Raw genomic sequence first — 14,634 nt, forward strand, 5'->3', positions numbered from 1 at the left:
ACATCTCATGTGTTAACTACTAGATCGTCCCGAAAGAACTTATTTGAGTTATCTTCGACTTTATTAAGATTCGAATTATAGACTTCATGATGATAACGTCTCATGTGTTAACTATTAAATCTACGAAAGAGGTAAATCATGGATGACTATTAACTTTTGAAATAATGACTAGCACATAAGGGAGATATTTACCTCGACTTTATTGAGATTTGAATCACAGATTTTATGAGGATAACATCTCATGTGTTAACTACTAGATCGTCCCGAAAGAACTTATTTGAGTTATCTTCGACTTTATTAAGATTCGAATTAAAGACTTCATGATGATAACGTCTCATGTGTTAACTATTAAATCGTCCCAAAGGAACTTATTTGAGTTATCTTTGATTTTATCAAGATTTAAATCACAGACTTTATGATGATAATATCTCATGTCTTAACTACTAGATTCTCTTATTTGAGTTATCTTCAAGAACATACCTTTTATGTCAGTGCAAGTGACAAGCAATAATGAAACTAATAAAAACATCTAAATCAATTCTATATTTGTCCAGCGTGCGTGAGTAATTTTTTAAAGTCCCGTTTTGCACTTGGCACTTTTAAAATTTACTTTAGTTATTTTTTAAAAAATCATCATCTTAAAAATTAATTAAATTCAAAAAACTAAAAATCTGGATTAAAAAAAGCATACCTTTTTTTTGGAATAAATAAGTACTCATTATCCAGAATAATCAATTTTCTTAGGTTTATTGTCCAATAATATCTCACTGCTGCATCAAAATCTGAGAGATATTTTTTTTAATTTTTTTTGCATTCTTAGCATTTAATCAAAAGTAGTACAATGTGTAATAATTTGAAATTATTAGTCAGAATTATTACAAGTAATTTGGTCAAACTATTTAACATTCTAATATTTTTAATTAAATTAAAAAAAAAAATTAATATAATATTATTCTACCTAAAAAATATAAAGATAAAAAAGGACACTGTAATTTTTATTAAATTTAAAGGTTAAGGGTGGATTTTGATATAAATAAATTTTTAAGATAAAAAAAATATACAATCAAATACGCAACTAAAGCCAAGTTCAATCTCAAAGAATAATTTGCTAGAGACTTAAAGCATTAGTAAAAATTTAAATTGGATACATTTAGGAATAAGGAACTTTAGGTAATTTATGAAAAGAGATGCAAAGAATTCTCTAAGAACCATTCTCTGTTTCTATTCTACAAATTGCTGTAGTTGATGATATTCTAAAATCATTTTAATCATTCCAAATAAATCTAAAATCAGAGCTACAACTTCTATCTCAAATCAAGAACACAAGAACTCATTACAAAATATTCTGGACGAGTGACAATAGGGTTTTGAGGCCCTTGAAATTTGAGGATTATAATAGTCAGAGTGAAATAACAGATAGTCAAGCATCATCTTATCAAGATGTATTTCCTTATCATATGGAGAAAGTTAAACCTCGCATACGAGTGAATGGGTATCGGAACTTGGAAAGATCCCAGCTTCTCCCCCTCCTGTAAAGTTAGCAACAACTATTTCAACTATCTTGTTGGTGAGCACCATCTGGTTTGGATGCAGTAAGATCGAATGTGATGATAGATTTTCCTTTGGGATCGGGATTATCAGGTTTGGATTGATGGGCTTGTTGTTGCAGAGCTTGCAATTGTGTCTGTAGAAGCTGTCAACGAGGAAATGAGGTTTGAGCAAATAGAAAAAGAACTGTAGAAGAGAATAAAAACATGTTGCACATTGCAATATTATGTTGTTGTTCTTCATGGACGACAATCTAAAAGGCCATTTTGAAAGCGCGCAAGGTTTTTATAATGAGCAAGACTAGTATTTCAGACTGCCGTGAATTCCAGGATCTACCTGAATCTGACTTCGGAGAACATCTTGTTGCGCCCTCAATAATGACCCCTGAAGATTTAGATTGCCGAGGGATGATCTCTCGCAGCAGATGGATTGTTCAGAAGCAGCTGCTTCTCCAGTTGGCGGCATTGTCCTTCCGCTGAATGCCTCTGAATGTGCATTGTCATTGTAATTTGATCCATAGCCCGGTGGCCTGAACAAATACATGAATTTCTAGTGACGCGAATTTCTGAAACAAAATATGGCACTATATGCTTCACAAATATCATGGAAATTTATCACCAGTATTCGTTATGAACTTTATAGCGGGTTTCCTATCAGAGAGGACAAGGGTTGGGGATTCTAATAAATAACAGAAAAGAATATATAGATGGGGATTTTTGAATAAGCTTGACTCAATTAGAGATTGCTTATGTTTGGTTAGTCTAAACAAACATGTTAATTAGACACACTTGAAAACTAGTGAACTTCTAACAACAAAGATCTTGAATAGTGCATGAATAAACTTATATGCAAACTTATCTAAGGCCAATTATGATCTTGTATCTTAAATTTTTTATTCAAATATATGAAACATATATTACATATATACAATATATTTATGATACTATTTGTGTCTAATATCTTTGTCATACAAACTTTATAGCTCTAAATTATCCATAATATGTACAATTGAAAAAAAAAATCAGGCTTTATTTATTAAACGAATATTTTAACTAAACTATAAGGGAAATGTTTTCTGTAGTGGAGCTAGGTAAGAAACTGGATTCACAAGATGAGCACTATATTGGTTCAGGATGTTGATTTGTAATAGACACAAGTAGTACAATCTATTCTACAAGAAGAAAACAAGAAAGTTTTAGAACATATTCGATATAAATGCAAATCTATGCTTCTGGATCGTTAGTATAATTAATATCATTGCACATATTATATAAAAGGCAAACCCATTGCCCATTATTTCACTTGCTTTAAGTTGGTTGATGCATACCAGAAGGAACTTGGTGGGCAGTAAGTGAATGAAGTTTCATATAAGGATGCAGCCATTGCAGCTGCTTGAAGCACGGCATGATGGCGACTTAATTTAGCAGTTTCTGTACCACCACTGGGACTCTGTGAAGATGAAGTGGTCACTGATCCAACTACACAAAGGAAATGATATATGTTAAGTAAGAGCTACCAAAGTAAAGAAGTGGCATACATATGAACAAATAATTAGAAAATCATCAAAGGAAGGACTTCAATGGATAGAACAGTGACATATCTCAACGAATATAGAGAAGACACAAACACCACTGTATTTGTAAATACAACCCAGGTTTGAGAATTTCTGCACTTTCAATATGGTAGGACATGATGATTTGCAACAAACTCAAAGCAGAATTGCAACTATAATGGAACATTACTGAGACTCGGTTGGTTGGATGAATAACAAGGAGATGGAATGTCACGACCTAATTGGACACTTTCCAATCTATGTCTGAATTTGTTTACTGTCACGGCAACCCCATTGGTAGTCACTGTGCCAGTCATTTGATTATGTAGCATGTGTATTTAGGTGACACATGCAATATGTCAGCATATAACACTGATTTCCAGCATAGAGTACAATGAAGTGAATGACACAACTTTTTTAAGTTGACATGATAAATATAAAATTGTCTTCCAGTATAAACTAAGTAGACAAGTAAGAAACTAAGAGTAAAGATAATGAAAAAAACTAGAAAGGCTCACAAAGTGTTAAATATGTTAGTACTAACAAAAACAGTAAAATAAAATAAGAAGAAGAAACTCCATAATTCCGAAAAGTGCCAAAAGCCTTGCAGTAGAGACACCTAAGAGAAGCATCTGGTGACTCAGCCTAGCACTCGCATCGAGAGAATCCCAAGGTAAGGGAAATCGGGGTTTAATTGGTAAAGTTGAGTGAGAATATGCTATGTTACATCAAATCACCTAAGTATGATCCAAGTTAACACTTCTAGCTTTTAGCCATATCTATGTCACATTCTATTACAAAGTTTGAGCATGCGGCCTATAGGTTTCCCCATTCACTCCAACTCTTCACCATGAAGAGGTAAACTGTGTACACTCAACACATGTATGGCTATCATATAATTAGAAGCCGAAATATGTGAGCCCACCAACGATCGAAAAAAGTTCGTTAACAATATCATGTCAACAAGCTAATAAGTCCATAAAAAATATTATCATGCAATTCTAAACTGTTATTGTGTTCACAACTATTACAAAACACAATTGAATTATCAATTGACCTTTTTGCCACAAAAGCCTTAACTCATATAACATGTTTAACGTATCCACAAAAAGTAAAGTTACAAACATGCACATAAATGAAAATCTAATGGAAGCGTTAACATAATTAATACACTTAACTTTTCCAAATTGATGCCTTTTTTTCCTTTGCTCTAAGATGTCTTTGTTGATATGGCTTTCTGAATTTTTCATATTTATCAGGTTTCTACTTTGCTCATTCTATTTATTACTTTTATTTATGCATTTTGCACCTTTTGAGGCATTTATGTTAATAAATCATGCATGCTGAGCAAGAGACAAGCAGATTCCACTCAAGCCATGCTTGGTCATTGTATGAGGTAGGCCTAAATTTTGTAACAAAATAATATAAACTAATAAAAATAACATTAATAAAAAAATATTACATTAAACTTTGTTATAGATTTTTAAATTGTTTCAGGGAAAAGTTGTAATATTTATTTTAAAAAAAAACATATAGGCCATGTTATGATCGCAAGGGAGGCTCCAGTGTAGCACGAACCTACACCCCTTTCAAGGTCAAGCATGGCACGACCTGATTCATGTGGGATCATGTTGAGCATTGCCCAAGTCATGCTGCTTTGTATGTACTCAACGACAGTTTTTATAAATCACTTTAACTTTAGAAAGTTATCATGTCTTTTCTTTACCTTTATTTCTATGCTGGAAATTGGTCTTTATGTTGTGATATGTGGCACGTATTACTTAACTCATAAGCTACATAGCCACTATAGCAGCCCTCGATGGGGTTGTTACAATGAAAATTGCTAAGTGAATTCAGTCCCATCCATTGGAAAAGGTCTATTTGGAACATGGTAGAGAATAGATAGGGAAGAAAAGGAGCACAAAAATATACATAATTGGGTCATGAATCATGCATAAAATTGCATCTCTTTTCTTTTCCCTTCTCCTTCCTAGTTTTCCATCCATGTTTACCAAGGTTAAATCTCAACAACATTCATTTTTCCAGATGACTTGATGCCTTCTAAGAGATTGGCATATTTAAGTGAAAGACCATAGCTTAGGATGTACAAAAAGAAAGGAAAAGGAACATTTGGTGCAAGCATTAATAGAAACTGTACCAGGTTGACTTGGAACTTGTGGAACTCCATGTTGCCTAGACGGTCCTGCTTGCCCATTTTCAGGAGGTGCAACCAAAGCCCTACAGGTGGGGCAAGTATGCTGTCTCTCTAACCATGACCTTAGGCAATGAACATGAAAAAGGTGTCCGCATATCAATTTCTTAGCTGTAATCATCTCTTCTCGACATATAATGCATATAGCATCAGTCCTGCATTTAAGAATAGCTAGTGACTAAAATAGCAGATAACAAGAGAGTAAGAACTATAATAGTATTTGGAGTAAATTGCTTACGCATTAAGTTCATCTTGTGTTGCATCAGGGAAACGCTCATTCATATTTGAGGTAATTTTGCGGTATCGAACATAATCTGCTATACGCATTTTAAAACTGCGGAATGTCTCATATAGCTCACGTATCAGATGCAGTGGGATACCATAACTCCTGTTAGTAAAGATAAGCTTTATTTGGTAACTTAGACATTGTGATTGAGCATAAAGGATCAAGGAAAAAGTTAGCAAAGTAAGATCAAATTTAAGTACTTACACAAAGATGATTAGGAAAAATATTATGTACAAAGACAGGTGAAGAAGGTCCCGAACAAGCTCAAGGTAAAATGTATAAACAGCCTTCCTCTCCCACTGTCCTTCCATAAGCATGTCACTTACATAGAATACATACTTCACAAATGTTGACACAGTTGTAGTTGCTAAGATCGTATATCTGAGGCACCATAAGAAGAATCACAAGTACATACAAGACCAACATTATGCAAAATCTTGCAGTTACAACAACTCAATTACTGTTAGTTTCAAGTCACCAACAAAGAAAGGCAATCATTGGATTACGACAAAGACAGTAGATGCTTCACATGAAACATACAAAATCTTAATTAGGAACAGTTTATGCAAAAGTTACCAGATAGTAATTCATGGAGCAATTTGGAAATGCAGTGATGGATTGATATTATGGAAAGACCATATTGAACACAAGGGTGGGTGCATGTAGTCAGAAAAAGATCAAACTTGAGGGAATAAAGAATCAAATGCCAATAACTTTCATTACATATTATCAGATTCTAAAAGCTCTTTGCCTATTAGAGAATATTAGAGCAAAGGTTGATCTTCCTAAAGTGTTCCATTAGATGAAACTCTCATCAGTAGTTTTTTTTGTGCAATCACTCAGCATATGCAACCAGAAAGATACACACCAAACCAGGTTGATGTAAGCCCATAACTGCAAATGGATGAGCCTATGGATTTTTTAGATCAGCAAGATAGTAAAAACACTGCATGCACATAGAAGTTGAAGTAAAGGGTAACATCTGACTGATATCCAAGTTTAAAACAAACTTTTATATGACTTAGTTTTGAATTCCCTTGTGGATTTCATGAATAAATACACCCTTATACAGGCACATAAAATGATATTGATGAAGCCATCCCAGACATAGCTGAGTTTAGGACACCCTTGAGGTCAAAAAAGGAGAGTATACTCTAAAAAATTCTTCTCCTCAGATGTTCACAAGTTCAGAGTTCGGACTCCACTAGCACTTATGAGTGGCAAGGGAGAACCTAAATATATGACTTATTATACTCCATGAGTCAAGCTTCTAGCAAAAAAAATAAGAAGTGAAGAATATGACAACTTCTAGAGACAAAAATACATTTATTTGCTAATGTTGTATGGTACATTCAATTAACACAGAATACAAGTATTCAATCAACTGGCTATGATAAAACTTGCCCCAACAAAACAGTAGGAGGTTGTTCTCGTTGATTAGTATTTTAGACCCATCAGGGCATCCTAAGGGGGGGAAATCATTAAATTAATGCACAAAATATACCTAAGAAAACATAAGATGAAGATACTTGTGCAAATTGTAGTATTCAATTAACTTACTCAAATGTAAAAAACAGTGCAACTGATGCTTGCCGAGTTTGTATCAAAGACCTCAAAGAATTGTGCAAGAAAAGACAGTCAATGAAGAGGAGGAAAAACATAAATGAAATTATCCGTATGTGTGACAGCATAGAAACGGACGGAGTGGTCTCTATATATTCAACTCTCTTTTGGGCCAACCAATGCAATGCTTTGATCAACAGAAGAGCTGTAACCATAGCTAGAAAAGTAACTGAGAAGTCTTGCCGAAATATGGTAATCGCAAAAAGAATATCCATGACCTCCCTCCATGATTGTTCATTAAGCCTTTCAACTTCTGCTTCTCTGAGTGAACCCAGAAATAATCGCTTCACTAACTGCCACATTATACACATGATGACTAGACCCATGTTCAAGAGGAGAACAAAACATATCTTGGATGTAGAAAGGTACACCATGGCAGGATAGAACTGCCCTCTGCTGCTAAATGCATAGTAGATAGCACTCATGGTTGCTAAGAAACTAAATCCAGCATATGTTTGGAGCCTCATCATTTTTCAGAAACTGCAACAATAATAACAATAATAAGACAACGTTTCACCAAAATGATGGGAAAGGGAAGCAAAAAATGATTGACAGTGAGAAATTCAAACACCAGTCTTGATAAAGAACTTAAAAAAAAACATAATCACTTGCAATACCAACAAGATTTTGGGATAGGCAATTTTTACAGTTCACAAATAGAAAGATAAGACAACAATAAGCATAACAGCAAATGGAATAAAGACGGAGATTTAACTCCTGGTTGACCTTAACCTATGGTTTGGCCAAAGTTCACACGCCAAATTCTAAAACATTTGGAGAGAAAAAATCGAACTCGAACAGTGAGTCCTAGGTGGATGATCAAAACAAGCTCCCAAATGGATGATTCCACAAATCGCAACAGATCACCAAACCCAAGGTTGCAACACGCATCACTCTACCGTGTGAAATTGCTGTCAAATAAAGAACCCTAAAATCGGCTTCACTAGAATACATGGTTAAATTTAACCAAAAATAACAAAGTAATTGATAATTGCATAAATATGACAAAGACACGGTCTTCCATAATTTTGCAATATGATTTGAAATCGATCCGGCCAGATTCGGCAGTTCGCGTCCAGGGAGATGTTTGTTCGGAGCTCCGGTTTGCAATAGCAGGCGACGAGGGAGGTCGTGGGCTGCGTCTGTTGCAGGCAAGGGCGGGGACGGAGGCGCGGTGAAGGAAAGGGTCGTGCGTCTTCTAGGCACGAGGAAGAAGACGAACTTCACAATGATCTCATCAATCTGCAGCAACATGATCGCAAACATAAATCGGGCATTTCGTGAAGGCGACGAACCTACTAGTTCTCCGTTCCTCCTCGCTCCTCGGCCGCCGTAGTCGGAAAAACCGCTCCTCCGGATCGCTACAGGCAGCTCCGCCGATCGTCGCGGTGATCTGCGAGCAACAGACGTCGCATAATTGGTACGGCACCGACGTCGACGTCGCAGCAGATAAACTTGCCTTTTCCCTTTCATGTATAATTCTATTACGCGTGTCCCCACGAATCACCACCCGACGCGTGCGTCGTTATGCGCTAAATCCATGTTTCCTTTTCTAATTGGTGGGTATTCCCGAGCTGGTTGCTGACTCGGTACTTTTTCTACATTGCTTAATTTCGACTCTTCTCGTTCGTGGTTCGCACAATAATTTCTTATGCGTAAACTTCTCTTTTTCTGCATAACGTGAGGGCATTCGGACCGCATAAAGAGCATATGCGATTCAGTCTCTGATTGTTGGATCTATCCACGATCAGCAAATCAGGCACCATTATGCGATCGGACGGTGAAGATTCCACGACCGCAGAAAAATAAAAAAAGGTGTTTGTTCGATTCGTTTCGTTTCATATGATACAAAACTCGCGACCGGTGTGACTTCGTTCCATCATGCCGAGCTCAAGCCTCTTTCTCTCGTTGTTTCGTGATTTCGTCTTCCCCGCGGTGCCCTCAAATCTCCCCCTTTTGGAATTGACATCTGCAATGCGATTCCAATTCTCCAGCAAGTAGTGGCGTTGAAAGATGCGTTGTTTGTTCTGGGATTTTCTTTTTTTTCCCGGGATTTTCTGTGGCTGATTTTGTACGAGATTTTGGGGATCGTTGATGTTAGCGCGCTTTCCGTGGTCAATGGAGAGCATGGTGGCGTTTTGTTTGATCTAGTGAAGATCTGTGTTCTTGGTGTGCGAGCTTGTTTGGTGCTTGTGCCGACATGGGAGTCGACTACTACAGCATCTTGGAGGTAACTAAGGGTGCCACGGATGAGGAACTCAGGAAGTCTTACCGGAAGCTGGCGATTCGGTGGCACCCGGACAAGAACCCTAACAACGAGGAGGAGGCCGAAGCCAAGTTCAAAGAGATCGCTGAAGCATATTATGTAAGGTTATCTATTCTTATATGTTGACTTCAGGTTTTTCGGTTTTTTGTTCGTCAGTTGAATTAGGAAAGATTTAATTTGTAGTGTTTATCTTTTGTTCTCGATGATGAATCTTTCAGAATCTTCCACATTTGAATCGTGAATGAGATATCACGATTGGATTTGGTTTAAAGTCACTAATTTCGAATTTGTTTGACCTGCATATCTTAAAAGAACCCCATCCCGCATCCTAGAAAGATGCCACTTTCATGATCTTATTTACGGTATTGAGACAAATACACCAAAGGAGGCATCCAAATGGTCTAGTGTGCATATCATGCCCTTCTCTCCTACCATGATAATAAAGACCGAGATCACCAATCGAAAGGTAGTTCTTGTTCAGCTTTATGTAGCCTTGTGTCTAAAGATTGACTTTTCCGAGTGTAACATCATTGCCGTAGTGTCAAGAACAATGGAATTTCACTGTACCACTGAAAAAAATTTCACAAACTACCTAGGCCTTCCATTTTCAACCCAAAAAACCTCCTGCCCCATAGTGGTTGAAGATAAACAAGGTGAATGATTAGTTTGTGATGGAAAGCTAGATTCTGGAATAGTCACACTAGTCAATTGTGTTATTCTTGGATGGTTGTAGATAATAAACAAAGTTGAATGACCGGTTTGTAGCACAGAAAGAGGCACGAGCTAAATTGTTTTGCCCTTGCTGACGACTGACAATAGTAAAGAATGTTTTATCTTCCATCCTGAAAACAAAAGAAGGCAAGTTGTTGGAATTGTATTAGATCTCACAACATGGCTTTAGTGATATATAATGGTGACCTGGTCTAATCTGCAGCCTGCTTATATCAACAACCTTGTCAAAACAATCATCACCTGGAGACAGAGAATTGGCAACAAGATAAAATTTAGATAGGCAGGTGGAAATGGAGAAATTGAAGAGATGCTAACTGGAGATAATGGATATAATGGTGGCCTTTAGGAAATTGGAGATCATCAACCTTCCACTAATGAACACATGCTAGCTGGTCGACCTTAACTCAGTCTTGGCTGATGCAATAGTCCTTATATTCTTAAAGAAATTGAAGAGCGTCAACCTTCTTCTGATGAAAACTTGCTAACCTGGTCAATCATAACTTCAACAAATTTTCATTTAGTAGCACCTAAAATGAGCAAATTGACAATCTTAGTGTAGAACTAGAGACCCTTGTATGTAACTAACACTGATTCATGTAGGTTCCAACTTGATATATATATATATATAGGTAGTTCATTGGCCCTTGGAAGGCATTCTTTAAGAATTAAGATTTTCATCATTAGTCTTAAGGATGTGTTTTTTTTTTTATATCACTTGATTCCCCTGGTGTTTTTTACTTTTGGCCGTGTGCATGAAGAATTTTCTTGAATGATTGGCTCTAAAAATATATCATTGGATTGTAATAAATAGCATTTAGTAGACAAATTGTCAATATCAACTTAAAATTGAATTTTTAACATCATTACCTGCAAATTGAAGTGGTATTTAGGCAAGTAGTGATCATCTGGTGAATGTTCTTACCTCTCAGAATTGTTTCTCCAGGTACTGAGTGATTCTCAAAAACGGGCAATATATGATCAATATGGAGAAGAGGGCTTGAAGGCCACTCCTGACTCGCAAAATGGAGCCTCTAATGGGCCAAGTGGTTCTAATGCAGAGGACATTTTCGCTGATTTCTTTGGGAGCAATAGTCCTTTTGATTTTGAGTACACTAATCATGCAAAGTCTACAAGGTTTCAGACAGGTGGTGGCGGCGGCGGCACTTTTAGTGGCTTTGGTGGTTCCGGAAACACGTTCAAGTCCAAGACTGATAGAGCTACTCCTAGTACTCGTTCACATAAAACACCTAAGGTACATAAAGCACCTGCAGTGGAGCGAAAGCTAGCATGCACCCTTGAGGAGCTCTATACTGGGACAAAGAGGAAGATGAAGATCTTAAGAAATGTCAGACAACCTAACGGGTATAAAACTTCTCCATTTTCAACTTCTAGTTTCTTTGATAAATTGGCATAAACTGAATACTTCTATAGGTTATTTGCTCATGTTAGATAACATAGGAAACTTAGCCGAAGTCATACATAGTCTTGTGCCTATATTAAGATACAATTGGTTATTTAGATACTAATTTTATGCAACAATAAGATACAATATTTCCTTCCCGTTATCAATTTTCTTATCATCTTTTCTGCAACATTTTCTCCTGCAAATAGGTTTTTATGTGAACAATGTAGCGCATATTCATGTCGATTTTATGCAGTGTTTGCACTAGAATCGTGCAGTGTTGTTATGGCAAACACTATATATATCGCAATCATACTTTTGACTGCTCGATGTACAATTTTGCTTTACTAATCCTTTTCCTTTCCTATTGGTACAACAAAGAGAAACAATGGCAGACAATGAAATCTTGACGATCGAAGTGAAGCCAGGGTGGAAAAAGGGTACAAAAATAACATTTCCTGAGAAAGGGAACGAACAGTTGAACCAAATTCCTGCAGACCTAGTGTTTGTCATCGACGAGAAGCCTCATGAAGTTTACAAGAGGGACAGCAATGATCTTGTTGTGCGTCAAAAAATCTCCTTGGTTGATGCACTTGCAGGGACAACAATAAACCTCACAACTCTTGATGGACGCGACTTGGTGATTGATATTACAGATGTAGTTAAGCCTAGCTATGAATTGTTAATCCAAAATGAAGGAATGCCAATCGCAAGGGAGCCGGGCAAGAAGGGTAACTTAATCATCAAATTTGATGTTAAGTTTCCTTCAAAGTTGACGGCTGACCAGCGTGCAGGTATCAAACGCATCTTCGGAGGATGATCACCAAATAGGGGCTTTAGGACTTCCACATATCTTATCTAAATGAGAAGACATTCTTTGGAGGGTGATCAAGTTTAAATGGATTTTATCTCAGCAAGTAATCTCTCCCTCCATTCTGTTACATTTCCATGCTCATTTTCGATCTCGATCTCGGTTATTAAGTCTATTTCATGAATATCTTTTGTGGATGTATTTCTTATAAACCCAATCATTGTAACTCTTACTCCATTGAAACTCTAGAAACTCAACTAGTTATAATGAATACAAGCACAATTGTTTATTTCTTTCTTACATGTGTTATATATGTTCATAAATTGTTGGGGTAATTATTGAATATGGCTGCTAATTGCTTTGACAGATATTTAAATATAAAATCTAGTCCATGAAATATTTATGAAAATATTATATCGTGTTAACACTATAAAAATTGTGCTTGTAATTAAAACTTAAATACCTAATTATTAGTAATGAAGAACAATTAGTGTATAGAGAAACTCAACAACTAAAATTTATCATTTACTTCATATACAATTTTAAAAATAATATGTATTAGTTTAACTATGAAATATCGCAAATTATATTTTAATTTTCAGTTCAATTTTTTTTGAAAAAAAAAAGAAATCTAAACCAGACCAAATTAACAAAAAAAAATAATTAGATTTAGTTTAATTTTTAGATTGAATCAAATAATGAATAAAGAACATACCCCAATGTCTTCAAAACACATCTACAAAGATACAAACAATTATCGGGGGAAAAATGGAGTAAAATTAAAAAGAAGGTCCAAATTATGCAAATTATTAAAAAGATTTTTTTTCTGGAAAAAAAATATAAAGACATTCCATCATGTCTTATTAGCTGTTATATCATTGCAGATTAGTTGTCACACGCAGAGTGTCGATTTGAATTAGATCTGTTAAATTGATCTATCCTATCCAAAAAAAAAAATTAAGTGGATTAAATTGAAATTATTTTAAGAAATAATTTAAGTTAATTGAATTGAAACTATTTTAAGATGGGTCAATCTTTTTAGGCATATGATCTATACATGTTGGCCCGTGATTTCATAGAATCGTGATTCTATGTAAAATTGATTTGGGTCAGAATTGAATTGAGCGAGATCGAATAGTAGAAACGTATGATTCGTCAAAAATTTTAAAAAATTTAATTTAATATTTGAGAAGATGATGAAATATTAAATTAATTTATATTTGATTAAAATTATCTTTAAATAAATTAAATTAAATTAATAATAATATTATTAATGGGATGAATATATAGAATAAATAAATATAATTTGCCTATAATTTTTAAAATTTATAATAAATTTATATATATTTTAATGGGATAATTTGAATAGAAGTTGAGAAACTCTATTTAAACTATCTCATTTAAATTAAGTTAGGTGTTGATTAAATCAATTAACAAAAATTTTAATTAGAAATCTAAACTTTATAAGATTTACTATGCCATCACTTTGCCCTTTCTCTCCTCATCCAATCGCCCTGATCCCTTTGCTCCTTCACACCCCACTGTTGCTAGTCATTGTCGGCGCCTTTCCCTCTTCCCCATCCAAGCTGTTTGCGTCTTCCCCTCTTCCCCATCGCAAGCCATTAGTGGTCGGCACCTTCTCCATCTCAAGTCGTCGACACCTTCCCCTCTCTTCCCATTGCAAGATGTAGTCCACCTCCGCACCGTCGGCGTCATTCCACTGACGAGGACGCCTCCATTGTCACTGCTCGCCAACGAGGATCTCTCTGCTGTCGTCGCTGGCCCCCTGTCGACGAGGATGTTGTCTCTTATTCAAGTTGGGTGTGAAATCGTTTGTAACATGAGATCGATATGATTTCATTGATTTTATACGATTTCAACGAGTTTGTTTTAATTCTACTGCAAACTTCGATCTCAATCGATCCCGGATCAATTCACTGCTTTCCGATAATAGATTTTGCAAACAATGCCCGTGATGGACTTGAATTGATCCACAGATTGAGAAAAAAAATTTTAAAAAAATAAAATTAAAATAGAAAAATACTCACGGGCTTGACTTAATTCGTAATTCAAACTTAAATTTTTTAATTTATTTACACAGACGATGAACTGATGAACTGATTGACCTATCTTGAATTGAATTGAATTAGATTATAAAAAAAATAATTCAATCCGTCGGATGGCAGCCCGGCTCACCCTGCC

General features: G+C 35.6%; 2 protein-coding genes across 2 annotated transcripts; one reads left to right on the forward strand and one right to left on the reverse strand.

Moving 5' to 3' along the window:
- Nucleotides 1–1,246: 1,246 nt before the first annotated feature.
- LOC122033689 (ERAD-associated E3 ubiquitin-protein ligase HRD1-like) lies at nt 1,247–8,688 on the reverse strand. Its single transcript, XM_042592808.1, has 8 exons — nt 8,517–8,688; nt 7,159–7,701; nt 5,803–5,979; nt 5,551–5,700; nt 5,259–5,467; nt 2,876–3,026; nt 1,885–2,077; nt 1,247–1,693 (listed from the first exon to the last, which is right to left on the reverse strand). Exons 2-8 carry the CDS (start codon nt 7,689–7,691, stop codon nt 1,553–1,555), a joined length of 1,554 nt encoding a protein of 517 aa, XP_042448742.1. The 5' UTR covers nt 7,692–7,701; nt 8,517–8,688; the 3' UTR covers nt 1,247–1,552.
- A 386-nt stretch (nt 8,689–9,074) lies between these two features.
- LOC122034724 (dnaJ homolog subfamily B member 4-like) lies at nt 9,075–12,728 on the forward strand. The gene is made up of 3 exons (XM_042594061.1): nt 9,075–9,586; nt 11,163–11,581; nt 12,003–12,728. Exons 1-3 carry the CDS (start codon nt 9,422–9,424, stop codon nt 12,439–12,441), a joined length of 1,023 nt encoding a protein of 340 aa, XP_042449995.1. The 5' UTR covers nt 9,075–9,421; the 3' UTR covers nt 12,442–12,728.
- Nucleotides 12,729–14,634: the final 1,906 nt, after the last annotated feature.

The sequence above is a fragment of the Zingiber officinale genome, chromosome 11B, assembly GCF_018446385.1.
Source record: "Zingiber officinale cultivar Zhangliang chromosome 11B, Zo_v1.1, whole genome shotgun sequence".
In the NCBI taxonomy this organism is placed as follows: Eukaryota; Viridiplantae; Streptophyta; class Magnoliopsida; order Zingiberales; family Zingiberaceae; genus Zingiber; species Zingiber officinale.

Bases quoted from the DNA above. Each gene is read 5' to 3' on its own strand.
- LOC122033689 (XM_042592808.1), bottom strand. From the start codon at position 7,691: ATGATGAGGCTCCAAACATATGCTGGATTTAGTTTCTTAGCAACCATG. The intron at 5,980-7,158 runs GTAAGTTAATTG...ATGGTGCCTCAG, and splicing joins GCACTGTTTTTTACATTTGA to ATATACGATCTTAGCAACTA. The intron at 5,468-5,550 runs GTAAGCAATTTA...TCTTAAATGCAG, and splicing joins ACACAAGATGAACTTAATGC to GACTGATGCTATATGCATTA.
- LOC122034724 (XM_042594061.1), top strand. From the start codon at position 9,422: ATGGGAGTCGACTACTACAGCATCTTGGAGGTAACTAAGGGTGCCACG. The intron at 9,587-11,162 runs GTAAGGTTATCT...TTGTTTCTCCAG, and splicing joins AGATCGCTGAAGCATATTAT to GTACTGAGTGATTCTCAAAA. The intron at 11,582-12,002 runs GTATAAAACTTC...GGTACAACAAAG, and splicing joins AATGTCAGACAACCTAACGG to AGAAACAATGGCAGACAATG.